The sequence below is a fragment of the Bubalus kerabau genome, chromosome 1 (genome assembly GCF_029407905.1).
Source record: "Bubalus kerabau isolate K-KA32 ecotype Philippines breed swamp buffalo chromosome 1, PCC_UOA_SB_1v2, whole genome shotgun sequence".
Taxonomy (NCBI): Eukaryota; Metazoa; Chordata; class Mammalia; order Artiodactyla; family Bovidae; genus Bubalus; species Bubalus kerabau.
In genome coordinates this window covers 13,093,980-13,120,351 of record NC_073624.1, presented here as the reverse complement: position 1 = coordinate 13,120,351, position 26,372 = coordinate 13,093,980, and the positions used below count along the sequence as shown (strand labels likewise).

At 52.7% G+C, this 26,372-nt stretch overlaps 1 protein-coding gene across 1 annotated transcript; it reads left to right on the top strand.

Moving 5' to 3' along the window:
* Nucleotides 1–318: 318 nt before the first annotated feature.
* Nucleotides 319–25,947, top strand: NRIP2 (nuclear receptor interacting protein 2). The gene is made up of 9 exons (XM_055580376.1): nucleotides 319–323; nucleotides 1,003–1,177; nucleotides 1,240–1,298; nucleotides 17,767–18,178; nucleotides 21,829–21,984; nucleotides 23,075–23,157; nucleotides 23,796–23,917; nucleotides 24,139–24,191; nucleotides 24,495–25,947. Exons 1-9 carry the CDS (start codon nucleotides 319–321, stop codon nucleotides 24,585–24,587), a joined length of 1,158 nt encoding a protein of 385 aa, XP_055436351.1. The 3' UTR covers nucleotides 24,588–25,947.
* The last annotated feature ends 425 nt before the right edge of the window (nucleotides 25,948–26,372 follow it).

The window sequence follows — 26,372 nt, the reverse complement described above, 5'->3', positions numbered from 1 at the left end:
TCTTCCATTCCTCTTTCTGATGCTTTACCTTCCCTCCTCCGTGGTCCTGAAAACCACACTCTTGTCTGAACATAGCTGGAGAGGAGGGGTGGAGGCCAGGGAACCACAGCACAGGAGGGGCTTGATGACTTAAGGGGAGTTTAGGGGATCCAGCTGTGTGCTTTACACCTGCCAGGCCCTGGGGATACAGAGACATGTCATTCAGTCCCTGCCCTCCAGGAGCTTCCGAAAGGCAGGTACCACTGCACACGTGTGGAAAGACGGCTCTCAATGCCAGCACACACCCTCCAAGTACCCAAAGTGTGAGACAGACAGTGGATGTCGTGAGGACGTCAATTATCAACAGAAAGAGCCAGAGGCAGAGTGAAAGTGTTAGTTGTTCAGTCGTGTCTGACTCTTTGCGACTCCATGAACTGTAGTCCCCCAGGCTCCTCTGTCCATGGGATTCTCCAGGCAAGAATACTGGAGTGGATTGCCATGCCCTTCTCCAAGGAATCTTCCTGACCCAGGGATCAAACCTGCAACTCAACACCTCCTGCATTAGCAGGCGGGTTCTTTACCACTGAGCCACCAGGGAAGCCCTGTATTCAACTCTGTTGTGTGAAAAGTGGACTTCCCAAGGCAGAACTGAATACTGCACGTCTGCAGACCAGGGCCAGAGGGCGGTGGGTCAGAGCGGGAAGGTCTTCTATAATTGTGGTGTTGAGGACAAGGAGTACGGCATTGGTGGAGGAGGTGGGAGGGCTTAAAAAATAGCTAGAATCTGAATGATTCCCTTACAGACCACAGGGTGGAAGACTACCAACCATATAGCATGATGTCACCAGCCTCACATCAAAACGTACACGCAGGGTGCAGGCCACTGGGCTTAGGTCCGGGTCCAGGTGGGCAGAGGGCTGGAAGGGGTCCCCATGGGCTGATGGCTGGCAACATCACCTCCCCAGCCCTGTCCCCTGAGTCTCCCTTTTGACCTCTGTCCTGTCTGCACCTTTCCCCCTACAGGTACCGACACTTCTCAGCTGGTGGAAGGTATGAGCCTGGGGGCCTCCAGCTCATGCCCAACCCTCTTCCCAATGATCTGGCCAGGAGCTGGCCCTGCCCGAACCCACTGCCTCACTACCGGGAGCAGGCGGCCAGGCTGGCCTTGCTGCCCAGTGCGCCTCTGAGCCAGGACCTGGTGAGGAACTACCGAACCCTGCTGGAGAGCCGGGTGGCCTTGCCCCTCCACTGTCTCTCCAGGGCCCGTTCTGGCAGAACCTCAGTGAGAAGGAGACCTGGACACCTGTAGAAGCCTCCAGGTGTGTGGCACCATGGTGGGCACACAGAGCCCCCAGCTGTGGTGTCTCAACCCGAGGACCTTCAGCAGGAAGTCTCAGCGGCCAAAGGACTCAGGCTTCTGCAGACAGAGCCTCTCCACCACCCTCCCCAGCTTCATCTGTACCCCAGCTTCTGGAGACTCTACTGAGATTCTAATCTGTTCTGTCTTGCTTGGAGCGACCGCTCGAGGCAGATGGGAGGACTGGGGAGAGCAGAGGAGGATCCAGTTCCTGGCAAGAAGCGGTGTGTGCCTGTGTGTGTGTGTCTGTATGTCTGTGTCCATGTGTCTGTGTGCATATGTCTGTGTGTCTGTGTGTGTCTATGTCTGTGTGTGTGTGTATCTGTGTGTCTGTGTGTGTGTCTGTGTTTCTGTGTGTGACTGTGTCTGTGTGTCTGTGTGTGTGCCTGTGTGTATATGTCTGTGTCTGTGTGTGTGTATGGTGTGTATGTCTGTGTGTATGTCTGTGTGTGTCTCTGTGTGTGTTTACATGTGTGTCTGTGTATGTGTCTGTGTGTGTCTCTGTGTGTATATCTGTGTGTGTCTATGTCTGTGTTTGTGTGTATATGTCCGTGTGTATGTCTATGTGTGTCTGTGTCTGTGTGTGTGTATGTCTTTGTGTGTGTGTCTGTGGTCTGTGTCCGTGTGTCTGTGTCTGTGTGTCTGTGTGTATATGTCTGTGTCTGTGTGTGTGTGTTGTGTCTGTCTGTGTCTGTGTCTGTGTGTCTGTGTGTATATGTCTGTGTGTGTGTGTCTGTGTGTATGTCTATGTGTGTCTGTGTGTCTGTTATATATGTCTGTCTGTGTCTGTGTGTATGTCTATATGTGTCTGTGTGTCTGTTATATATGTCTGTGTGTGTGTGTGTGTGTTGTGTCTGTCTGTGTCTGTGTCTGTGTGTCTGTGTGTATATGTCTGTGTCTGTGTGTGTGTATGCCTGTGTGTGTGTCTGTGGTCTGTGTGTGTGTCTGTGTGCGTGTGTCTGTGTGCATATGTCTGTGTGTGTCTCTGTGTGTGTTTGCATGTGTGTCTGTGTATGTGTGTGTCTGTGTGTCTGTGTATATATCTGTGTGTGTTTGTGTGTGTCTTTGTGTGTATATCTGTGTGTGTCTGTGTCTCTGTATGTATATCTCTGTGTGTCTGTGTGTTGTGTGTGTCTCTGTGTGTATCCATGTGTGCTTGTGGGTCTCTGTATGTGTGTGTACATGTGTGTGGTGTGGGGAGAGCATGTGGACGATGAGTTATCTCCACTCTCAAAGCCCATTTGGAGCAAGACTGGGATTGGTCAGGACACAGGAAGCTTCTTAGGCAAAAACAACCTCTATTCCAGCCCTCCCTGGACCATCTGAAGTCTGGACAGAGCCCGGAAGGCACCCTGCTGGGTTGTGGGTCCCACACAGAGTTTGGGGGAGCAGAGGTCAGCCCAAGGCTGTGCTGGAGGAGGGAGAATTGGGTCTGAGGCAGGCTGACCAGGCCTCGGCAGAAGGACAGGAACAAAGTGGAGATTTAAGGTAAAAGCGGGAGCAGTTGCCCCAGAGCCACACCTTAGGGCCCGTGCTCACCCCAGGGCCTCAGGTTTCACACTGGAGGTGGGGGGAGGAAGGCGGAGACAAGGGACCTCAAGCGGAGGCAGGCAAAGCGCATGGGTCAGAAGGGTGTTGACCGGCTGGGTGGAAAGTGGGCAGGAGGGGCTGGAGAGGGAGAAGCTGCAGCAGGGGCCCACCTCCCCTCCCCTCGCCCATGTCATACCCCCACGTCAGTGACCTTCCCCAGCTGGTTTCTTTTGGCTTCTCTGCCCCCTGCCCTCTTTGCCCACTTGTCTCGAGTCCATGGGAATCAGGAGGCACCTGGGAATCAAATATCACCAGGGTTCCAGCCCTGGTCTAGCCGCTCACCAGACGAGCGCCCTCTGACAGGGTCCTTGTTCCCCCTAGGCTCTCATCTTCCTTCTCCGCACAGTGGGAACCACTAGGGCAAAAATAAGTGGAATAGGGCTTCCCTGGTGACTCAGTGGTTAAGAATCTGCCTGTCAAGGGAGGAGACACAGGTTTGATCCCTGGTCCGGGAAGATCCCACATGTCTCAGAGCAACCACGCTTGTGTGGCACAATCATTGAGCCTATGCTCTAGAGCCGGGGAACTGCAACCACTGAAGCCCCCGTGCCACATACGGACGCCTGTGGGCCCTAGAGCCTGTGTTCTGCAATAAGAGAAGCCGCTGTAACGAGAAGCCAGCACACTGCAGCTAGGGAGTAACCCCCACTCAACGCAACTAGAGGGAACCACGCAGCAACGAAAACCCAGCACGGCCAAAAATAAATATAAATAAATAACTTTTAAAAATAGATTAAAGAAATAAGTGGAATAAATAAAAGAAACAAGTGACAAACCTGCAAAGTGACCTCCATACCTGCAACTGACAATCATTACCTATAGAATCAGAGAAATAAAAGAGTGGAAGATGATTCAGCCTAAGGCATCAAGCACTGACACGGGCACCAGTGTGGATGAACTTTGAACACTGAATGGGAGACGCCAGGCACAAACGGGAGCATACCATTCAATTCAATTTCTAGAAAGTGTCCAGAACAGGCAGTTCCTTAGAGACAAAGATGAATCAATGGGGCTAGGTGCTGGGGAGGGTGCTGAGCGCTTCATGGAGGTGTGGGGTTTTCTCTGGGGGGATGAGAATGTTTTGGAACTACACAGACATGCTGGCTGCACAAGACAAATGAATGAGATGCCTCTGGATGATAAACTTTAAGATGGTCCATGTCATGTGAAAGTCATCTCAGTTAAAAAGAATATAGAGCATTTCCAAAGTTCCTTCCAGTTCCAAATCGACAATTCTACACCACGGTCCTTCTCCTGGCCGCCTTTCCCCCATGGTGTGGGGTCGGTGGGGAGGCCCAGAGCCAGGGGGTGAAGGAGAGTGCTTCAGGGCAGTGTGGGGTTCAGGGATGGGCCTGTTCTCCTCGCTCTGGATTAGGAATGGGAGCCGGAAGAGGAGGCCCCTTCCTTGCCTTTGATCCCGACATGTCAGAGGAGGTCGGGCTCTGGGAAACAAGGGTTTGGATGGTAAGCTGAGGCCCAGGGAGTGGTGACTGGCTCCAAGCCACACAGTCAGGCAGTCCCTGCCCTCCTGGTGCACCCTGGGCTCCAGGGCCCTGCAGTCATCCTGCTTCTTGGGCCACTTGCCCATCAGGCCTGAGTTTTGTCACCCCAGCAAGAGAAGCCCAGGGGACACTTAGAGGATTAATGTGAAGTTTTAGGGGGATGGGAGAGAGGAGAAAACCTCATCCTCTCTGGCCAGAAGCTGAAGCCCGGGGAGCAGAGGCATAAGGAGCGTTTCACAGATGCCTGCCTTACAGACCCAGCCCCCTTCTCCGAAGGCAGTCTGCAGGCCTCCCTCCGGACCTCCACTCCAAGCCTCCACCCTCCTGCTCTGCTCTCTGAATAGCGGCCTCCTTCCTGCAGGTGGCGCTGTCGGGCCCTCTGGTCCGTCACAAGTCAGAGATGCAGAGGCCAGGCTTCTGGAATTCCTGAATCCCACTGGGCCATGGGGCTCCACAGGTCCTCCTGGTTCTAAGGATTCTTCAAAGCCATCCTCAGCCCAACCAGCCCACAATCACAGGCATCACCCCTACCCTGGCCCTCCCACATCCACTCACAGATGTGGAGTCCTCCAAAGCCTCTGGGGGTGATGACCCGGGTGCCTGGGCCCACCTTAAGGACCTCCTGTCTCAGATCCAAGAGAGAGGCAGGGTTGGAGCCTGCCTGCCCACATCCTGCACCCCTCCCCAGGACACCCTGTACTCTGCTGGGTGCCACCAGCTTCAGGACATGAATGGATCCCAGCACAGAGGCTCAGCGCCACTCCTGGGTCCTCCCTCCCCTCCGTAGCCTCCCTCTCCTTCGGCTGGGTTCCGGCTCATAAGTGGGCGGCTGGGGCATGAAGCAGGGCTGGGGCCTATGAGGCTGGAAGCTGGGGAGCTGAGGGCCCCTTGGGGAGTCTCAGGGCAGCCAGCCGTGACCTTTAGTCTTCATCTCCACCGCCTGGCTGCAGAGCTGACCCCTGTCATTGCCATGCCTCAGAATGCCCCACCATTGCTCTGGGCTGCCAAGTCAGAGCCACCATCCTCTGCCCAGGCTGCCCAGACCCACTCCTGGCCTCCAGAGATGCACTGGCCTCCCGTCTCCATCCTCCAATGATCTGCTTGCTCAAGCCCTTCACCGTCCTGCGTCTCGTCCACCTCCAAGCTTCTCCTGGTTCAGGCTGTCCCCTGAACCACACCGCTTTCTCTTCTCATTACCTGGGATAACTCATTGCTATAGCCTGCTTGTCATTATGTCTAGTGGTTTCCGTGGCTCTTCATAGACTCGCGCATCTCAGGGGAATCTCGAGCAACACACACTCTGCACCTTCCCAAAGGCCCCCCTGGAAGAAAGCTGCTGCTGCATCCCAATATAGTACAGACTCCAAGGCAGAGTCAGAACACGTGGTTTCCCCTTGCCCAGCATTACTTCCCCTGGACGGCCACTGAGCACTGCCACGAGACAACATGACAGGCTCCCTGGGCAGTAACCAGTGGCTTCTTTAGCAGGAGTATCACTAGAGCGACACCTGCCACCCCGGGCAGGTCCAAAGCTTAGGTGAGGAGAAAGAGGAGATGGAGGGAAACAGAAGCAGGAAAGGAAGTCGTTAAACACAAGACGGGCACGCGGGGCTGGGGGGAGACGGGCTGAGGCCAGAGGGAAGGCAAAGCAGGATTCCAAGCCCCCTCTTCACCCCCGTCAGGCACGTGATGTCCAAGATGTTCAAGGGGAGGTGGACATCTTTGCCAGATTCCCCGAGGGCACTTACAGGATCAAGATTGGAGTGCAGAGCCCAGGGAGAGGGGCAGTTAGAGGGTCTGGCAAATGAGTCCCATGGTGCCAGGGAAAGGGGGTCTGGAGTGACCGCCGATGGCCATCAGCAGATTCTGCAACTGGAAAGAGCGGGTGGGATGCTCAGCAAGCTGGTGTCCCAGCGCCTGAGTCCTTGGTAAGAGTAGCACAGTTCCTCCTGGGTCCTGGAGTCCTGCCAGACAATTCAGTCGGCAGACCGTCTGTAAAAATGTTACTAGAAGGTGTGTAGGGTCCAGCTACTTGCCGCTCAAAAGCCAGTAAACAGGCCAGGCTGGTGGAAAGGAAGGTTTGCTTCATTTCAGATGCCTGCAACTAGGGGGCGGAGTTGGGAGAATGGAAGTCTGTCCAAAGGCCTGCTCCCCCAACCACTAGCAATCAGTGGGGCAAGAGCTTTTATAGACAGAGGAGGGGGCTCCGTGCAGAAACAGCACAGTCAGCTTTGACCGTCATCTTGAAATTGGTCGTCAGTGGTCTGACTGGCGTCATCTTGATTGTTTTCAGTACAGTTAAGCTTCAGTTTCCGAGTCGGTTTGTTTCCATTTCTTTGAGGCCAGTTCTCAGAATTGTGGCAACTCAAATCGTGGGTGCAGTCTGGCTGTCATGTAATTAACTTCTTCCACCTGGGGTTTCAGTATCTATAAAGCAGCTCATAGGATATAGCTCAGAATATTATCCATAGCCCTTGAGAAGGAACTAGAGGTCCCTGACTATGCTTAATGACTACATTATTATTCATTAGTCTCCTTTGACTGTTTTCCTTTGTTTCCACATTTCTCATTTCTCTGGTTAAACTTATTTTTGACTAAAGTTTCCCATAGATAAAAGGCAAGCAAAGGACTTGGGGTGGGGTGGGGGTGGGGTGGGGCAGCGAGGACAATAGGGAGAGAGAAGGGACCAAAAAAAGAAAAAGACTCTGCCCTTATAAAGGCTAATATCTGGTGGGAAGATGGACAAGCAAACAATTTTAAATAGTGTGAGAAATAAGGTAAGAGATGCTTGACCCAGCTGTGCTATGAGAGCAGAGGGGAGAAACCTCTAGGTCAGAGCCTGTATGCGCGTGCGTGTGTGTGTGTGTGTGTACAGGAGTGCTCACGTGAAGATGAACGTCACCTACCAAACAGCAGCAGGTGGGTTACCAGGACTCTGTGTGTTGGACAGGGAGTTGCAAGCTTTCCATGAACCAGCCCACGTCACCCTCCCAACACAATGAGGAAGGACCCACAGTGTCCCCATTTTAGAGACGAGTAAACCAGGGGCCTCCAAACCCTCTTAGCCAGTTTGCCGTTGTGCCTCTCGCTCAAAGTTCACAGCCGTTCTGCAGATGACACATTAGCTCAGTTTTACAGATGAGGACGTGATTCTGAAAGATGAAGCGCTTCACCCAAAGTCACCCAGCTAGTGAGTGAGCTGGGAGACATGACCAAGTTTGTCTGAGTCCCACATCCCGTGCTCAGTCTGCCTTCATCATGGAGATGAGCGCTCTGCCTTTCTGAGCCTTGCTCTTGTTGTCTTTCTTATTGTTGTTTTGTTTTTCTGTTTGCCCTGAGAGGCTAACGAGATCTCCATTCCCTGACCAGGGATTGAACCCAGGCTTCGGCAGTGGAAGCCCAGAATTCTAGCCAGTGGGCCACCAGGGAACTCCTTACACCTTGTTTTTTGCCATCTAGGAAACACGAGGAAAGTATCTCAGCCTGAAGTGTAAACAGTGGTCCTAGACTGGTGGCCTTTGGAATATCTCCCTTTTGGGGGTGAAAATTGTTGTTGTTTAGCCACTCAGTCATGTCCAACTCTTTGTCACCCCATAGACTGGCTTTGTCCTTCACTATCTCCAGGAATTTTTTCAGACTTATGTCCACTGAGTCGGTGATACTGTCTAACCATCTCATCCTCTGCCTCCGCCTTCTCTTCCTGCCCTCAGACTTTCCCAGCATCAGGATCTTTTCCAATGAGTTGGCTTTTCACATTAGGTGGCCAAAGTATTAGAGCTTCAGCCTTAGCATCAATCCTTCCAATGAATGTTCAGGGCTGATTACCTTTAGGACTGACTGGTTTGATCTCCAGGAGGTAGGAAGACAAATTTCAAAACTGGCCCAGCCTCCTGGGACCCTTGCTGGACAGGAGAATTCTGGAAAAAGCATCATTCCTGTCTTGAGCAGATCTGATAGGGCTGGAGGAGAAAGCCTGAAATAGACCTGGCTGCCCTCACCCTCCACAGACCCGAGGGAGCTGTTTGTCCAGCTCTGAATAACCATTCTAAGGAGGATGTCCTGGGAATTTCCTTATGTGGCAGGGCGTTTGACTAGATGACTTCACAACGCCAGATGGACTCTCCCCCACCTCCATCTCTAACCTCGGTGATAAGAAACAGCACTACTCAGATTCTTCTTAAAAAGAAACTGTGTAAAGATATTTAAAGACATCAAAGGTTATCACAAGGGAGGTGGGAACCAGTTCATCTCCATGTCTACCGAGGCTTGGACAAGAGAGTGGGGATTTTGAAAACAGCTACAGGGATTCCCAGGTGGCTCAGACGATAAAGAGTCTGCCCACAATGTGGGAGACCTGGGTTCAATCCCTGGGTCGGGAAAATCCCCTGGAAAAGGAAGTGACAATGGCATCCAGGATTCTTGCCTGGAGAATCCCACGAATGGAGGACTCTGGCGGGCTACAGTCCATGGGGTCTCAAAGAGACGGACATGACTGAGCGACTAAGCACAGCACAGATGATGTTAGTAGTAAAGAACCTGCCTACCAATGCCAATGCAGGAGACAATAGAGACTCGGGGTTGATCCTGGGTCAAGCAGATCTCATGGAGAAGGAAATGGCAACCCACTCCAGTATTCTTGCCTGGAAAATCCCACGAATGGAGGAGCCTGGTGGGCTATAGTCCATGGGATCATAAAGAATCGGACACTCCCTTCACAGGGATTTAGATTAGACACAAGAGCTTTCTGATAAGGTGAAGAAAGGCTGGAGTGGATTATGCCAGGTTCCAGGAAACAAGTTGTGAATCTCTTTAGACCTGTGATGTCTTGCAGAAACATAAAGGAGCCACATATACAACTTTAAATTTCTTAGCTGTCATATTTGAAAAGAAAAAAGAAACAAGTGACATTAATTTTTATAACATATTTTATTGAACCCAACAGATCCAAAATACCATTAATAGAAAGTAATGTAGGGACATCCCCGGTGGTCCCATAGTTAAGACTTCACCTTCCAATGCAGAGAGAGTGGGTTTAATCCCTGGTCGAGGAACTAAAATCCCACCTGCCCTGTGGCCAAAAAATCAAGATGTGTAACAGAAGCAATGTTGTAACAAATTCAATAGAACTTTTAAAATGGTCCATATCAAAAAAATTTGTTTAAAAAGTAATGTAATTTAAATTTTTAAAATGAGATAATTTCTATTAATGAGATATTTCACTTTGTTTTTGGTATTGTCTTCAACATCCAACGCATATTTTATACTTACAGCATGTCTCAGTTCAGACTGGTCCTATCGCCGCTGCTTGGTAACCACGTGTGGCCAGTGGCCATGCATCAGTCAGCACAAGTCTCAAATCACTAATGACTGACACCCCATGGAGAGACAAGGTGTAGTCTGGTTTTACCTGCAGGCAGAAAGCTCTCCAGAAGTCCTGGGAATCTGTGAGGGTGAAGGCCCAGAGAGCAGTACCTCCTAGCGCCTTTCAGCCTTCCTTGTTGCCAGAAACACACGATCCATCACCATCCGCAGTTCTGAGAACCCGCTGGGCAGGGCTTTGTGTGCCCTTTTGGTAGAGGGAACCCTGATCCCGAGGGTCTGTCAGGTCCAAGGTCAGTGACTTGTTGACCACTGTGGGTTAACGCTGCCCAGGAGAATTGGGAGGTTGGGATTGACATATACACACTGTTGATATATAATGTATAAAACAGATAGCTAATGAGAACTGAGTACAGCACAGGGAGCTCAGTGCTCTGCGGTGATCTACTTGGGAAGGAAATCCAGAAAAGAGGGATAGATGTAGACTTATGGCTGATTCACTTTGTTGTACAGCAGAAACTAACACAACATTATAAAGTAATTATTCTCCAATTAATTAAAAAGACAAAAGCACTACTTGGGAGAATGAGGAAATTTTCCATGCTGGCCTCCTGGTTGACCTCTCCACATCTTGCTGGTGTGAGTGACTGGTCACCAGATGGGGGCGCCAGCCCGGGCAGAGGGGCTGGAGGTCTACCGCACCTAGGGTGTGGTGTGGGAGCATCAGCCCAGGCCAGTCTGGCCCATGTTACCCCCGGCTGCAGCACCTCCGCCAGGTACCTTACAGCCCGCTCCCTCCCCTGTGCTCACCTCCACACAATGTCATTTGCCCCACGCTCATCCCTCCCTCTCCTCTGCCCTGGTGTATCCTCCAGCACCCAGCCCTCCCCGGCATCATCTGTGCAGTTGTCTATAGTCTGCCTTCCTCATCAGGATGTGAGCTGTATGGAAACAGGGCTCCATCTGTCTCACCACTGTGCCCCCAGGGTCTCGCTCAGTGTCTAACACACAGTGTTGCTGTTCTGTCACTCAGTCGTGTCCAGTTCTTTGCAGCCCCATGGACTGTGGCACACCAGGCCCCCGTCCTTCACTGTCTCCCGGAGTTTGTTCAAACTCATGTTCATTGAGTCCGTGATGCCATCCAACCATCTCAGCCTCTGTCGTCCCCTTCTCTTATCCTCTTGCCCTCAACCTTTCCCAGCATCAGAGACTTTTCCAATGAGGCAGTTCTTCGCATCAGGTGGTCAGAGTTCTTCAGCTTCAGCAATGTGGGGCAAGGGACAAATTTACAAAGGAAGAAGCCAAGGGACACAAAAAGCAAGAGTCTCCTTACCCCCGAGCCTGTGGGACCATGAGACAGCGAGAGAGCCAATATTAATTTAAGCCACAGACACAGGGACCAGCTGGACCCCTTCTGCAGCCACATTCCAGAGAATGGTATTTCCTGAGCACGACTGGTTCCCAGGCCTCGTCAGACCCACTGGGAAAGAGGTGACGCTGTCCCCAGTCTCTCCCCATCCAAACTTCAAACGCCCGAGTCCCCCATCTTCTTTTCTATTTTCTAAAAATATTTATCTCTTTGGCTGTGCCAGGTCTTAGTTGAGGCATGAGAATTCTTAGTTGTGGCATGTGGGATCTAGTTCCCTGATCAGGGATCAAACCTGGGCCCCAACCCTTGGGAGCTCAGAGTCTTAGCTACAGATGACCAGGGAAGTCCCCCTGCCCCCCACCAAGTCCCTCTTCCACACCACAGGAGCTTGCGCGGTCCTGTGGGATGCAGACACATGCTGGGAAACCCATCTAGGCTGTCAGCCCAGCCCGAGGCAACATGGCTAAGCCCCCGAGTGTCCCCTCATTCTTAACCGTTGACTGTGGCACCCCTCCAAAGAATGTATTAATAAAGGACTCTTGAAGAAAGACATTGAAGACTTTTCAGACCTAGGGAATGGATGGCTGAGAATGAGGTTGGGGGAGATACCTGTCAACATGGGCCTGCTGGGCATCCTTGTATACAGAGTCCACATGCACGGTTAATCCTGCTGAAACAACCAGGGACCCCAGTACATGCCATTGGAGCCTCTTCAACCTCTGTGCCAGGCTAATATGCGGGTAATGGGTATCCAGGCATGGGGGTGGAAGGGAGCTGGAATATTCCACTGAAACTGAGGCCACAGGAAGCCAGGATGTGGGGGCTGAGCTCGGTAAGTGGAATCACACCAGTGTTTGGTTTCCAGTCCACATTCATAGTCTCCCTCGCGCTTTGGCTTTGGCACAGCGGGGACCGAGGAGGACTCGGGAGACAGGCAGGAGGCTTTGAGTCCTGGCTGTGCCCGCGACCTCAGTACCTGACCTTGAGTAAGTTTTCTGAGTCTTGGTATGCTCGCTTCCTGGGGCTGCCGTAAAAAGGCCTGCAACCTGGGTGGCTTCAACAGCACAAACGTGTTGTCCCACTGTCCCGGGGAAGCTGGAAGCCCAAGGTCAAGGTGTGGGCAGGACTGTTGCCTCCTGAGCTCAGTGAGGCAGGATCTGATCCAGGCCTCTCTCCTGGCTGCTGGTGGTTTGCTGGTGACCTCTGACCTTTCTTGTCTGGAGACACACCACCCCACCCTCAGCCTTCATGCTCACGTGGTATTCTTCCCAACTGCAGATCTCTCGGGGTCCAAATTTCTCCTTTGAAGAACACTATTTGAGCTATTTCAAATCCTAAAAGACGATGCTGTGAAAGTGCTGCACTCAATATGCCAGCAAATTTGGAAAACTCAGCAGTGGCCATAGGATTGGAAAAGGTCAGTTTTCATTCCAATCCCAAAGAAAGGCAACGCCAAAGAATGTTCAAACTACCACACAATTGCACTTATCTCACATTTTAGCAAAGTAATGCTCAAAATTCTCCAAGCTAGGCTTCAACAGTATGTGAACCATGAACTTCCAGATGTTCAAGCTGGATTTAGAAAAAGCAGAGGAACCAGAGACCAAATTGCCAATATCTGTTGGATCATTAAAAAAGCAAGAAAGTCCCAGAAAAACATCTGCTTTATTGACTACGCCAAAGCCTTTGACTGTGTGGATCACAGCAAACTGTGGGAAATTCTTAAAGAGATTGGAATACCAGACCACCTGACTTGCCTCCTAAGAAACCCGTGTGCATGTCAAAAAGCAACAGTTAGAACTGGACATGGAACAACCAACTGATATATTTTCACCCTGCTTATTAAACTTCTATGCAGAGTACATCATGAGAAACGCTGGGCTGAATGAAGCACAAGCTGGGATCAAGATTGCCAGGAGAAATATCAATAACCTCAGATACACAGACGCCACCACCCTTATGTCAGAAAGTGAAGAACTAAAGAGCCTCTTGATGAAAGTGAAAGAGAAGAGTGAAAAAGTTGGCTTAAAACTCAACATTCAGAAAACTAAGACTATGGCATCTGGTCCCATCATTTCATGGCAAATAGATGGGGAAACAGTGGAAACAGTGACAGACTTTATTTTCTTGGGCTTCAAAATCACTGCAGGTGATGACTGCAGCTGTGAAATTAAAAGACACTTACTCCTTGGAAGAAAAGCTATGACCAACCTAGACAGCATATTAAAAAGTGGAGACATTACTTTGCCAACAAAGGTCAGTTTAGTCAAAGCTATGGTTTTTCCAGTGGTCATGTATGGATGTGAGAGCTGGACTATAAAGAGAGCTGAGTGCTGAAGAATTGATGCTTTTGAACTGTGGTGTTGGAGAAGACTCTTGCAAGTTCCTTGGACTGCAAGGCAATCAAACCAGACAATCCTAAAGAAAATCGGTCCTGAATATTCAATGGAAGGAATGATGCTGAAGCTGAAGCTCCAATACTTTGGCCACCTGATGCGAAGAACTGAGTCACTGGAAAAGACCCTGATGCTGGGAAAGATTGAAGGTGGGAGGAGAAGGGGATGACAGAGGATGAGATGGTTGGATGGCATCACCGACTCAATGGACATGAGTTTGAGCAAACTCCGGGAGATAGTGAAAGACAGGGAAGCCTGGCGTGCTGCAGTCCATGGGGTCACAAAGAGTCAGACACGACAGAGCGACTGAATTGACTGACTAAAGAAGGACACAGCCCATATACACAATGGAATATTACTCAGCCATAAAAAGTAACGGATTTGAGTCAGTTGTAGTGATGTGGATGAACCTAGAACCTGATATACAGAGTGAATTGGGTCAGAAAGAGAAAAATGAGTATCATATATATGCATATGTATGGGATTTAGAAAAATGGTACTGATAAACCTATTTGCCTCGGAGAAGGCAATGGCACCCCACTCCAGTACTCTTGCCTGGAAAATCCCATGGATGGAGGAGCCTGGTAGGCTGCAGTCCATGGGGTCGCTAAGTCGGACACGACTGAGCGACTTCACTTTCACTTTTCGCTTTCATGCATTGGAGAAGGAAATAGCAACCCACTCCAGTGTTCTTGCCTGGAGGATCCCAGGGACGGGGGAGCTTGGTGGGCAGCCGTCTCTGGGGTCACACAGAGTCAGACACGACTGAAGTGACTTAGCAAAACCTATTTGCAGGGCAGGAATAGAGACAGACATAGAGAACAGAGTTTTAGACACAGTGGGGGAAAGAGAGGGTGGGCTGAACTGAGAGAGTAGCATGGAAACATATACACTACCATGTGTAAAATAGATCGCCAGTGGGAATTTGGTGAATGATGCAGGGAGCTCAAATCAGGTGCCTTATGACAGACTAGAGGCGTGGGAGGGAGGTTCAAGAGGGAAGGGACATAAGTTCCTTGGTTCATGGAATACCTGTGTTCATGTGTACCTGTGGCTGGTTCATGTTGATATATGGCAGAAACCAACACAATACTGTAAAGCAAGTATTACAGTTAAAAACAAATTAAAAAAAAAGGACACAGTCATACTGGGTTAGGGCAATGGCACCCCACTCCAGTACTCTTGCCTGGAAAATCCCATGGATGGAGGGGCCTGGTAGGCTGCAGTCCATGGGGTCGCTAAGTTGGACATGACTGAGCGACTTCACTTTCACTTTTCACTTTCATGCATTGGAGAAGGAAATGGCAACCCACTCCAGTGTTCTTGCCTGGAGAATCCCAGGGACAGGGGAGCCTGGTGGGCAGCCGTCTATGGGGTTGCACAGAGTCGGACATGACTGAAGCAACTTAGCAGCAGCAGCGTCAGCAGATGACCTCATCTTAACTTGACTATCTCTATAAAGATCCTATCTCTAAATAAGGTTACATTCTGAGGTCCTAGGGGTTGTGTGCGTGCCTGCATTTTAAGTCATTTAGTCATGTTCAACTTTTTGCGATCCTATGGACTGTAGCCCACCAGGCTCCTCTGTCCACAGGATTCTCCAGGCAAGAATACTGGAGTGAATTGCCATGCCCTCCTCCAGGGGATCTCCCCCACCCAGGGATCAAACCTGTGTCTCTTACATCTCCTGCATTGGCAGACAAGTTCTTTACCACTAGCACCACCTGAGAAACTCCCTAGAGGTTGGGCCATTAACATATGAATTGGGGGGGAACACAATTGAACCCCTAACATCTTGTCTGTAAATGGGGATCATAATGTAATTGTCGTGGTTGCAAAGTGCCTCAAGGAGGCGTGGTCCACAGTGGGGCAGGGGAATGTCTGCCTGGTCTGAATGGGCATGTGCCTCTGTGTTGCCTGGATGGGATTGAGCCCCAGGGAACAGGGCCCAGGTCAAGACTCACCCTTTGAGTATCCTACACAAGTCAGCAGAACCTTGACCAGGGCATGCTGATGATGGTGGGGAGAAAGGGCTGGAGAGAAAAATCTGACGGCAGATGCATCAGGGCTCTACAAAGTCTGAGAGTGGACATCCCTGGGGGACCAGTGGCCAGGACTCTGTGCTCCCAGTGCAGGGGGTGCAGGTTCCATCCCTGATCAGGGAACTAGAGCCCGCATATGGCAACTAGAGAGCCTGAGTGCCACCACTAAGACCTGGGGCAGCCAAATAAATTAAAAAGAAAAAGTCTGAAACCAAGTGGTGACAAGGAAGTGAAGCCAAGGAACCCCATCTGCTGCTGATGCAGTGCCGGTTGGTACAAACACTTTGGAGGGTAATTTGGCATCATGTCAAAAGAGACAAGATGTATATCTGATGCCCCAGCAATCCCACTCCTAGGAATGCTTACAGGTGTACCCCAAGAGACAGGTGCAAGAAAAGTTCGCAGCATCTTTGTTTGTAAAAATGAAAAATAACCTAAACTTCCTAAATGTGATGTATTCACTAGAGAAATACTATACAGCAATTAAAGCGAATTAGCCCATGGGTGCGGAGAAGGCGATGGCACCCCACTCCAGTACTCTTGCCTGGAAAATCCCATGGATGGAGGAGCCTGGTAGGCTGTAGTCCGTGGGGTCGCTAAGAGTCGGACACGACTGAGCGACTTCACTTTCACTTTTCACCTTCATGCATTGGAGAAGGAAATGGCAACCCACTCCAGTATTCTTGCCTGGAGAATCCCAGGGACGAGGGAGCCTGGTAGGCTGCCGTCTATGGGGTTGCACAGAGTCGGACGCGACTGAAGCGACTTAGCAGCAGCAGCAGCAGCAGCAGCAGCCCATGGGTGAATCTCACCAATAAAATAATGAGCAAGAAAGAGCAAATTGGGACTTCCTCAGAGGCCCAGTGGCTAAGACTCCAAGCTACCAATGCAGAGGGTGTGGCTTCAATTCCTAATGGGGGAATGAAGATCCCACATGTCTAAAAAATTTTTTTAAAAATTGCAGAAGGATGTCTACAGTGGGTCAGACAATGTGAAATGACACTGCTTAGGATATACACATACCTATGTGCTTGAAGAGAGGAAGGAGAAGCCCCAGATGCCAAAGCAAATGTTATCTGGGGAGGAGAGGCACCCAAGGAGCTTCATGTATGTTTTTTTTCCTTTTTTAATGAGATGGGGAGTAAAGGATATTGTTTATTCCTTATAACTTTCTGCATGTTTGAATTATAACTATTTTAAAAAGAGCTAGGGGATTTCCCTTGTGGTACAGTGGTTAAGAATTTGCCTTGCAATGTAGAAGTCTTCCCAGGTGGCACATCGGTAAAGAATCCATCTGCCAGTACAGAAGACTCGAGTTCGATCCCTGGGTCGGGAAGATCCCCTGGAGGAGGAAACGGCAACCCACTCTAGTTTTCTTACCTGGAGAATCCCATGGACAGAGGAGCCTGGGGGGTTACAGTCTATGGGGTTGCAAAGAGCCAGACACCACTGAGCACCAACGCTCTCTCTCTCTTCCAATGTGGGGGTTGTGAATTCAATTCCTGGCCGGGGAACTAAGGTCCCACATGCCACAGAGCAACTAAGCCCGCTGGCTGGAACTACTGAAGGCCTCACTCTGCAACTAGAGAGTCCATGAGCCGCAATCCCACACGACACAGCTAAGATCATGCATGCTGCAACTAAGACCCAACACAGCCAAAATTTAAAAAAAAAAAAAAAAAGAGCCAGACTCAGTGAGCCTTACATAAAGCGGAAGGGGAAGCTGGGGCCCTACTTGTGGGAAGATTCAGAGCTGTTCTTACCAACCCTGGAACACAGGACCCAGAGTAAAGGAGCAAAGGATACTGAAAGGTTGAGACCCAGAAGGGGAGAGGCTCCCTGTTGAGACAAATGTAATGCTGGACCTCCTTGTTTCGAACCTGCACCCCAGGTGTTGGCCTGCACCCCACCCTGGGGCTGCAGATAACGCCAGGTGGAGGGCACGGCCGGGAAACCCAGGAGACACATGCCCAGGGGTATTTGTCCTGCATCTCACGCCTGCCCCTGAACACTGACACATGCTGCCTTTCCAACCACCTGGCACAGATACCCTGACAGTTTACAGCACACATTCACCCCCTCAGCCACACACGCACGCACACACTCACACACTCCTCCACCGCCCACTCCGGCCAGGACCCCAGAGTTAGAGATGCTGCAGAGCCTGCCAGCTGCAGCCCTGCCAACCACCACTCCCCCCCACCTCCTCCAGGGCTGGGTTTTTCCAGCCGGAGCCCCGCTCCCTCTACTGCAAGCTCTGGAAATTGGTGTCTGACGCGGCTGCTCCTGCACGTTATTTATTTCCTCTCTTCTTCCCGCCGAGACGACCCTCCGGTCAGGAGAGCCACGGCTGGGACGCAGCAGGGGCTGCAGAGGCAGGGAGCACAGAGGGCAGGACCACTCAGGAGCCCCTGGCCCGCCCCAAAGGGGCCATGAGCATCAGGCCGGAGGCCCTGCGGGAGGAGGGCGACGCTGGGGACAGGGGCCGGGAGGCAGAGCTTCGGGGCCGAGCCCGGCTGAGCCAGCAGCGCCGGCTCAGACAGGCCACCCAGTTCCTGCACAAGGACTCGGCTGACCTGCTGCCCCTGGACGGCCTCAAGAGGCTCGGCACCTCCAAGGACTGGGTGAGGCTGCCCTCTCCCCTCCCCTCCCCCCGGGGGGCTGGGACCCCCACCTTCTCTGGCTCTGCTGGGAGGGTGAAGACCCCAAGCCTCCAGACACCTGCCTGCCCCTAGGGTGGGGGGAGGTGGCTCTGACTTGTGGGTTCACCTTGACCATTCCTGGCTCCTCACTGGGTTGTTGCCATGGCTTGGTGGCTCTGGGGGACCCTATCTATTGTTCGGCTTCCCTAGAGAGCTCCAGGCTTCCCTCCAGGGAGGTGAAGAGCACCAGTTAGAGCAGAGGCTTGCAGGGGGCTGTTTACAGCTGGGCCCGGAGAACCAGTGGGTTCAAGGCTGTGATTCGCTCCTCTCCCAAAACCACAGGTCCAGGCACACGGGGACTGCACATTCATTGCCTGTCGCCCTCACCCCTGCTAGAACACCAGCATTTCCCATGGCTCTGGCCTGGGCACCCGGCTCCTCAGGGCCCCCTGGGTCCCTCCTAGTTGATGTGGCCCTTCCAGGCTCCTTTCCTTCCATCCCTCTGCAGCAGCTGTGCACCCCCTCCCTGCCCACCCGCCAAGGACACTGGGTTAGGGAGCACCCACCAAGGGGTGGGTGAGTCAGGGGACAGCTCCTTTCCTTCCATCCCTCTGCAGCAGCTGTGCACCCCCTCCCTGCCCACCCGCCAAGGATACTGGGTTAGGGAGCACCCACCAAGGGGTGGGTGAGTCAGGGGACAGCTGCATATGCTCGCTCCCCCCCGCTCCCCGCTCTGACAGAGGGAAGGGCTGAAAGTGTGGGCTTCTGCAGAGCCTGGAATCTTGGGTTCAGATCCTGGCTCCAGCACTTAGCATCTTGGGCAAGTTACTTTCTGTCTCTGAGCCTTGGTTTCTTCATCTGTTACATGACAATAAAAATAACAGGTTGTAGCTCATAGGGAATGTCAGGGTTACAGCAGCTAAACCTGTAAAGAGCTTAGTACAGTGCCTGGGAAATAGGTAGCGCCATCTAAAGGCTGTTATTCCTCGAGCTACTCTTCTGTTTTTAATGTTTATTTATTTTGGCTGCGCCGGGTCTTAGCTGTGGCATGCAAACTCTTAGTTGTAGCAGGTGGGCTCTAGGTCCCCGACCAGGGATTGAACCCGGGCCCCCTGCATTGGGAGCATGGAGTCTTAGCTGCTGGACTCCCAGGGAAGTCCCTTCTCCAGTTACTCTTCCTCCTCCATTTAGTCTGAGAGAGAAAGTGAGGTTCATGGGGTCCAGAGAAGACGAGATGGCTCTGGCCTCTGGCTCAGGAGAGAAGAGAGCTTCTGTAGAAGGGCTGGGAGCACCCTGTCGCCTCTCTCACCTAGTAGGCAGGGGATTGGAGAGGAGGGACTCCCGCAAGGAGAGGCATTTGAGGCTATTTCCGGGGGAACTCGGGCCACTCCAGCAGTCCCCTCTCCCCAGAAACCTGGAGCCAGACGCTGCCCCTCACTTCTTTTCCTGAACCAGCCCTCCCTCTCCACATCCCTCCCAGCCAAATGTTCCCCCTCCAGGAACCCGGCCCAACAGCACCCCCACTCAAGTGAAAAGTGAGCAGGCTGAGATTTCAGTTCAGAGAATGGCCTTGCTAGCAGCGGGCACAGCTGAGACCCCAAGGGAGCAGGGAAGCAGGTTCTTGGCTCTCATCGGCCCATCTTCATCTGTTCAGCCCTGGCCAAGGGGCTCTAGTAACACTGCTGCTCCAACATGGAGATTCGGCCTTCTGCCCGCAGGACCTCTCAAACTGATCTGGGGCAGTTATCTTGTGTGGCTTGGGGAGTGAAGACACAGCAGTTAGGGGGACCCTGTCTCCCTCCCTGGGTGACTCTGGAGCACGCTGCATGGGAGTCGGATCAGAGCCTGTGCCCCTCGTGGGAAAGGTGGGCGGGCTGCCCTTCCCAGCCGCTCCCAGTGCTCGCCGCCCCTTTTCCCAGAGCTGGGCTTTCTGTTGGCAGCCTGCCGGCAGGAGTAGCCTCAAGGGCCTCATTAAGTCCAGGGTAGAAAAACAGTCCCAGGCTCTCATGGAAGGAGGGCAGGTGAGGAATCATGTGTGGCGCTTAGAGGGACACAGTCATTCTTTGGTGGGCATTTATTGAGTGCCTACTGTATGCAGAGCCGAGCCCTGGGATATAAAGAGGAGTGAGATACAGACCTGACCTCAAGGGCAGAAAACAGTGGTGAGATGCATGACAGGGGGTGGGGGACAAGAGATGCAACACTGCCCCTGCCTGGTGTGTGGAACAGAAGAATGCAAAGAGGTCAGAGAGGGCTTCCTAGAGGAGGTGAACCCTGCCTGGATGACAGTATACTCTTGGAACCCCAGACTGAAAATCAAAGCCTCCCTCCAGAGAGCAGTTTCTGAACAAGTGAGTTGAGCCAGTTACCCAGGCTGGCCTACAGAAGGGTGAGGACTTTCAGGAGGAGGGATGAGCAGGGGCAGAGGCCTGGACAGCCTGGCCCAGGCAGGGCAGCAGAGGGAGATGAGGCAGTGGCCAGCTTACCAGGCTGTCGCTTCCAGGCAAGCAAAGTGGGGAGAGGCAGGCTCTGATGAATTTCTCTGTTTTTAATATTAAAAGAAATTTATTTATTTGATTGTGCCAATTCTTCATTGTGACATGTGGTATCATTTGCAGCATGTGAACTCTAGTTCCCTGACCAGGGATCGAACCCAGGTCTCCTGCATTGGGAGCACAGAGTCTTAGCCACTGGACCACCAGGGAGGTCCTTGATGGATTTCATGCAAGGGAGGGACAGGTTTAGTCTCATGGGTTGCTTTGCGCTTCTCAAACTTTCCTGCGCATGTGGGTCATGTACACGTCTTGTTAAAACAAGGTTCACACGGGTTATTTGTACATCTTGTTAAAACAAGGTTCCGATTCAGTAGGTCGTGATTCTGTGCTTCTAATGGGTGACAGTAAAGCCGCTGATCTGAGGACAGCACTTGGAGTAGCACAGTCTCAGAGACTCCCTGGCTTTGAGCAGGTGGATTCGAGAGGCAGGTTCTTATGGACTAATGGAGGTGTCCCAGGGATGCGGGAGAGCTGTGCTGAATGAGTCAGTAACAGAAGGCAAGGTGGGCTGTAAACGCGGGAGGCGAAACTGGTGGAACTGAGAAGTGGCTGGACAGGGCGGCATGGCTGTGGGTGAAGGACGGGAGGATGGCTCCCAGCTTCCTTGTGAAGAAGATTGGGACTTTCCTTCTTGTTCTTGTTTCTTTGACTTCTTTTCATCACACTGTCAACCCTGGGATCTGTATCCCATGGAAGAATGGGGTCAGAGGAAGGAAAAAAGAAAAAATGTCCCCAAATTTGTGTTGTAGACAGGAGACAGAATTGCCACCTGCCTCCTAGCATCACACCAGTGCCTGCAAGGTCACGTCCAACTCAGGACGGACCCCTCTTCTACCCCCATCTCTCCATCACTGAGCTATCCATTGGGGTCCTGGAAACCAGCACGATTTGATGCTGGGGCTTGCTCTGCTATCATGATCTGACCGCTGGGACCCTTGGGGAAGCTTCTGCCCCTTCTTACTCCCAGGAGACTCAGGCCAGGGGCAGGGCTGTCAGGAGAGCATGGGACTTGTGAGCTGGGGGACTGAGCAGACCAGGCACTGGGGTTCAGCATCTCCACATTTTGTGATGGAGCAGCAGCCACACAGCGTGATCCAGAGACGCCTGGTGGTGGAGGGGAGCCCAGGCCGGCCTCAGGGGGAGCCTCCCCAGGCACAGGCCCCGATCCATGGCCAGGAGAGCAGGACGAAGACCAGCAAGCCCGAGAGGCCAGCGCTTCTGGTCCACTGCAAGGTGAGACCCTCTCCTGGGCCTGGCTCCCCTCACCCACCCTCCCTTCTGCCCCGGAGGTGAGGAGGGGTGGGGAGCCAAGGCACTCCTCCCCGAGCCTGGGCCTAGAACTGGGGTCTTCCACATTCTTTGTTCCCTACCTCCCCGTCATCCAAGGCCCACAGGACTCCTTTCCCATGAGCCAAGCATCCTCTTTAAACTGGAGTGTTCTCTGCACACGAATGATGCACATGTGTGGGTAACGCAGCCCTCCTGGGAAAGCTCACACTCCAGGCCACAGCCTTGTCATGTCTGAGCCCTCTCTGACACACGCCCGCTCCCTCCTGCCCCACTTTGCTGGGTGCCTCCTCTGCCTGCTCTCGGGTGTTGTCCCATGTCCTTCCAGCCCCCGCTGTCACCTCCCCCAGGAACGGTCCCCGACTTTCCTGATGGAAGGGCCTTTCCTCTGGCTCAACATCTAAGGTTCTAGCCCCTCAACCCACAGGCCTAGACACTCTGTCCCCGAATTGGTGACCCTCCACGCCCAACTGCTTCTGGAGGAGCAGCCTCCTCTGCTGCCCCTCCCACCTGCCATTGCCATACACAGCAGCCCTCAGCAAACGCGTAGAAGGAGGAAATGACTTGTTTTGCGGTATCAAGTGCAAACTCAAACGTCTGTTTTTATCCAAAAGAAAGCAGCCTCATTCTTCACCTGCAGTGGCGAATCTGGTTCCTAGCATTTCATTTCCTAATTGGTGCCATGGTCCCCGCCCCCACCTCTCCTCACTCACATCCCAGATCCCTCCAAAAGGATGCACTCAGTCCTCTTCTCAGCAAAAGGAGTTCCATTCGGTTCCTCCACTTCTGATGGAATTCTCCCCAAACGTATGTGCTCACCACTCACAACTCTTGATCTGATCCACTTCTGCCTCAACTGTATGACCCCCAGAAGAATCACTCTTAAAGACTCAGCTTATTCCCTTCATTCATTTCTGAAAGGGACTTATCAGGCGCTGGGAAATATGACAGAGTCAATCCCACCCCATTCCCCCTTGTGCCTGCCCCCACCCAGCCCCACCCCCAGGGACTCACCAAGACCCTTCCCTTTCCTCAGTGCCGGGACCAGGAGCTTCAGGTGGCGGTGGACACGGGCACCCAGTACAATCAGATCTCTGCTGGATGTCTCAGCCGCCTGGGGTAAGGCAGGGGTGTGAGTGTGTGTGTGTGTGTGCTCGCGTGCGCACGAGGGTGATGGAAATATTCTGAAATTAGATAGTGATGGTTGCAGAACTCTGCTGTCTACTTTAAAAGGGTGACCTTCGGCAGTTCCCTGGTGGTCTAGGGGTTAGGACTCTGGGCTTTCACTGCTGGGACCCAGGTTCAATCCCTAGTTGAAGAACTGAGATCCCACAAGCTGCATGGCTTGGTCACAAAAAAAAGGGACTTTCACTATATATATGAACATATCTCAATAAAGCTATTATTTTATTGATATTTTTAAAAAATATGTAACAAACTCTACTAATTTTATTATTATTTTATTTTATTTCTGGCCATTCTATGCAGCACGTGGGATTTTAGTACCCTGATCGAACCCGAGCTCCCTGTCATGGAAGCTCAGAGTCTTAACCACAGGACTACCAGGGAAGTCCCAATAAAACTGTTTTCTGCTTTTTTTTTTTTTTTAGAGTTGGTGGGGGCTCTGGCCGATAAGACTGGATTTAGACCCTACTGGGGCCAGGGATGGGCTGCAAACCCAAAGTGTGGTGGGAGGGACATTAATGGGGTAGGGGTGGGGGGCCGTGGTGGCCATAAGCCTTGCTTCCCAACCACAGGTTAGGGAAGAGGGTCCTAAAAGCCCCAGGTGGGGACCTGCACCCGGGGCCCCCAGCCCTGGTGGAGCAGCTGGAGCTACAGCTGGGCCAGGAGACCGTGGAGTGCTCGGCTCAGGTGGTAGGTAAGTCCTTGCTCCGTCAGAGCCCAGTGTCTGTCTCAGCAATTCTAGCTCTCCTTCTGGGTGGGGCAAAGGCAGAGCCTCTCAGCTCTGGCCAACACAGATGAGCCACTCCACCCCCAAGATGCTCCCATTATCCCCCAGGTTCTCGGGCCTGGGCGGGGGTGGGAAGAGAAGGGCGAGGGCTGATGGGGGACAGCAGTGTCCTCAAATGGTTCCCGCAGATGTGGAGAGTCCTGAACTCTGCCTTGGCCTCCAGACCCTGCTTTCTCTCCAGGTAAGGTGATGCTCACGCTGGTACCACACCCTGGCCTGACCCGGGGCCCGGGAAAAAGAGGTAGGAGGCGTGGGTGTGAGAGCGTGGACCAGGCTCCGTCCCATAAGAACGGAGTTGAGGATGTGGAATTTTACCCTCGCTTCCTTAGAGGTTCCTTATCTGCCCACAACTGAAGAACATGGAGAACTTGGTCCCTTCTCGACAGTGGTCTGGGTGCATGAAATCGGGGAGGCGCAAGGAGTAGGGCGCGGTGGGAAGGAAGAGGGTCACCTGCCCAGGTGAGCTCACTGCCCCCACCCACAGTGCTGCATCGACCTGGAGCATCATGTGCTGCGGCTGAAAGCCCCGTTCTCAGAGTTGCCCTTCCTGCCTTTGCATCAAGAGCCCGGCCAGTGACGACGGCAGCCCCGGACAGTCCCCTGGGGGAAAACTCCCTGCCTTAGGAGGCGAAGCCCTGGGGGATGGGACATGACTAGAGCTGGGTAGCTGCGGACTGTCCCTCCTGTCACCACCCTAACCCCGCCGTCCCATTTCCCTGGTGGGTGGCCACGCTCCTCTGCTTCTCAGCACCTGCCCTGCCTCCCAGGAAGAGCGATCCCTAGAAAGGGCCCGAGACCCCAGGGTTCTGGTTTTCCCATCCTCTCTTATCCCCTCCCAAGAACAGAGCCACATCAGGACTGCAGAAAAGGACATCGGCAAAGCAGGGCTCCAGGCTGGGCCCTGGTGTGGCCGGGGTGCCCCGAGTCTGAGGCTGCAGCCTGCTGCCTGTCCCTGCCTGCCCCGTCCACCCTAAACACCCTCGAGGCCTTGATTCCACGTTGCTCACCTCACAACTAGCCTGCCCCCTCACCGGCCCCGGGCCCTGGCCCTGTTGGCCCATGTTTCTGATTCTGTGCTCGGCTGAGTGACAGAGAAACCACCATCATGACAGGGACGCGTTGGGAGAGGAGCGCCCAGTCCACAAGGCTGCGGGCTCTTTCATTAGCTGCCTTTTCTGGGGCTACAAACAACTGAAGCCAGTTATTGTTTGATTGCCCCATGCAAACCCTGGATATACCTCTATGACTCACTCCAAACACTTGCCCTCCACCCGCTTTCACACCTGTGGGGCGTCTGAACTTCGGGTGGGGCGCATGTGAACTGCCTCCCAAGCCAGATGGGATGGTGGGATTGTCAGCACCGACTTTACCTAGCCAGTATTCCTTACTTCCAGAACTATCCACCTCATTCGACCTTCTTCCCACCCCTCACCTCTGGCCTCCTGAGCTTGAGCTCATCTTCTCTGGCACTGGTAGCTCTTCCCAACCCCCACCCCACCCCAGCCCTGAGTCCAGTAAAGACCCAAGGAAGCTCTGCTACCTTCACTGTGAACAGAGGATCCCAAACCTTAAGGCCCAGGCGCCTGGTGTCCTTCTGAGTCCCACATCTGGAGGAAGAGTAAAACAGTGGTGTAACTAACCTGACTAGGGGACTATGTCCCTTGGGTTGGAAACAAAACCCGGAGCCCGGACTAGGTTAGACCAGAGCAGGCCCAGGAAAGGCTGTGCCCCCTGGGCATACCTTCCTCGGCTATGTCCCTGGCACCCAGAGGAGGGGCTCCCTGGCACAGGTGCAGGAGTGTGCTGGCCCCTGCTGTCACCATGATCCCTGCGCTCCTGGGTCTCACCCTGTTCCTCCCCTTCCACCTGTTGCTTCTGCCATTGCAGACCCCAGGCCCAAGAATGCCCTCCGCTCAGCAGCGACTTTGTTGGAATAAACACGTTTCTCTAAGCTGGTGTCCTTCTCTGCTTCTAGGACCCTACATGATCGCTCTGCTCTTACACCCACACAGAAGGAAACATGAGCGTGGACCTTCCCCCGGGGGGACCTTCTGGCTGGGGTCAGTGTAATTGAGAGTACAGGTTTCCCAGTTCCTCTGAACACAGCTCACACACAGTAGGGACATTCTACGTTGCCCTCAGCACACACGTTTGCATGGACATGCAACCTGCAATGTGAAAACCACTGACTTGGAGCAGAGGAATCCACAGCAGAAGGGATATAAAGAGCATCGGGTACTGTTCTGATTGTCGTTGGGATTGAAAACCCACATCAAATTTTAAAATCATGAGCGTGAACAACCAACACACTTAGAGCCATTCTGTACCCACAGTCACCACTGTGTTTCAGTCCAGTATTTAG

Bases quoted from the DNA above. Each gene is read 5' to 3' on its own strand.
- NRIP2 (XM_055580376.1), top strand. The intron at 21,985-23,074 runs GTGAGACCCTCT...CCCTTTCCTCAG, and splicing joins CGCTTCTGGTCCACTGCAAG to TGCCGGGACCAGGAGCTTCA. The intron at 24,192-24,494 runs GTAAGGTGATGC...CCCCACCCACAG, and splicing joins AGACCCTGCTTTCTCTCCAG to TGCTGCATCGACCTGGAGCA.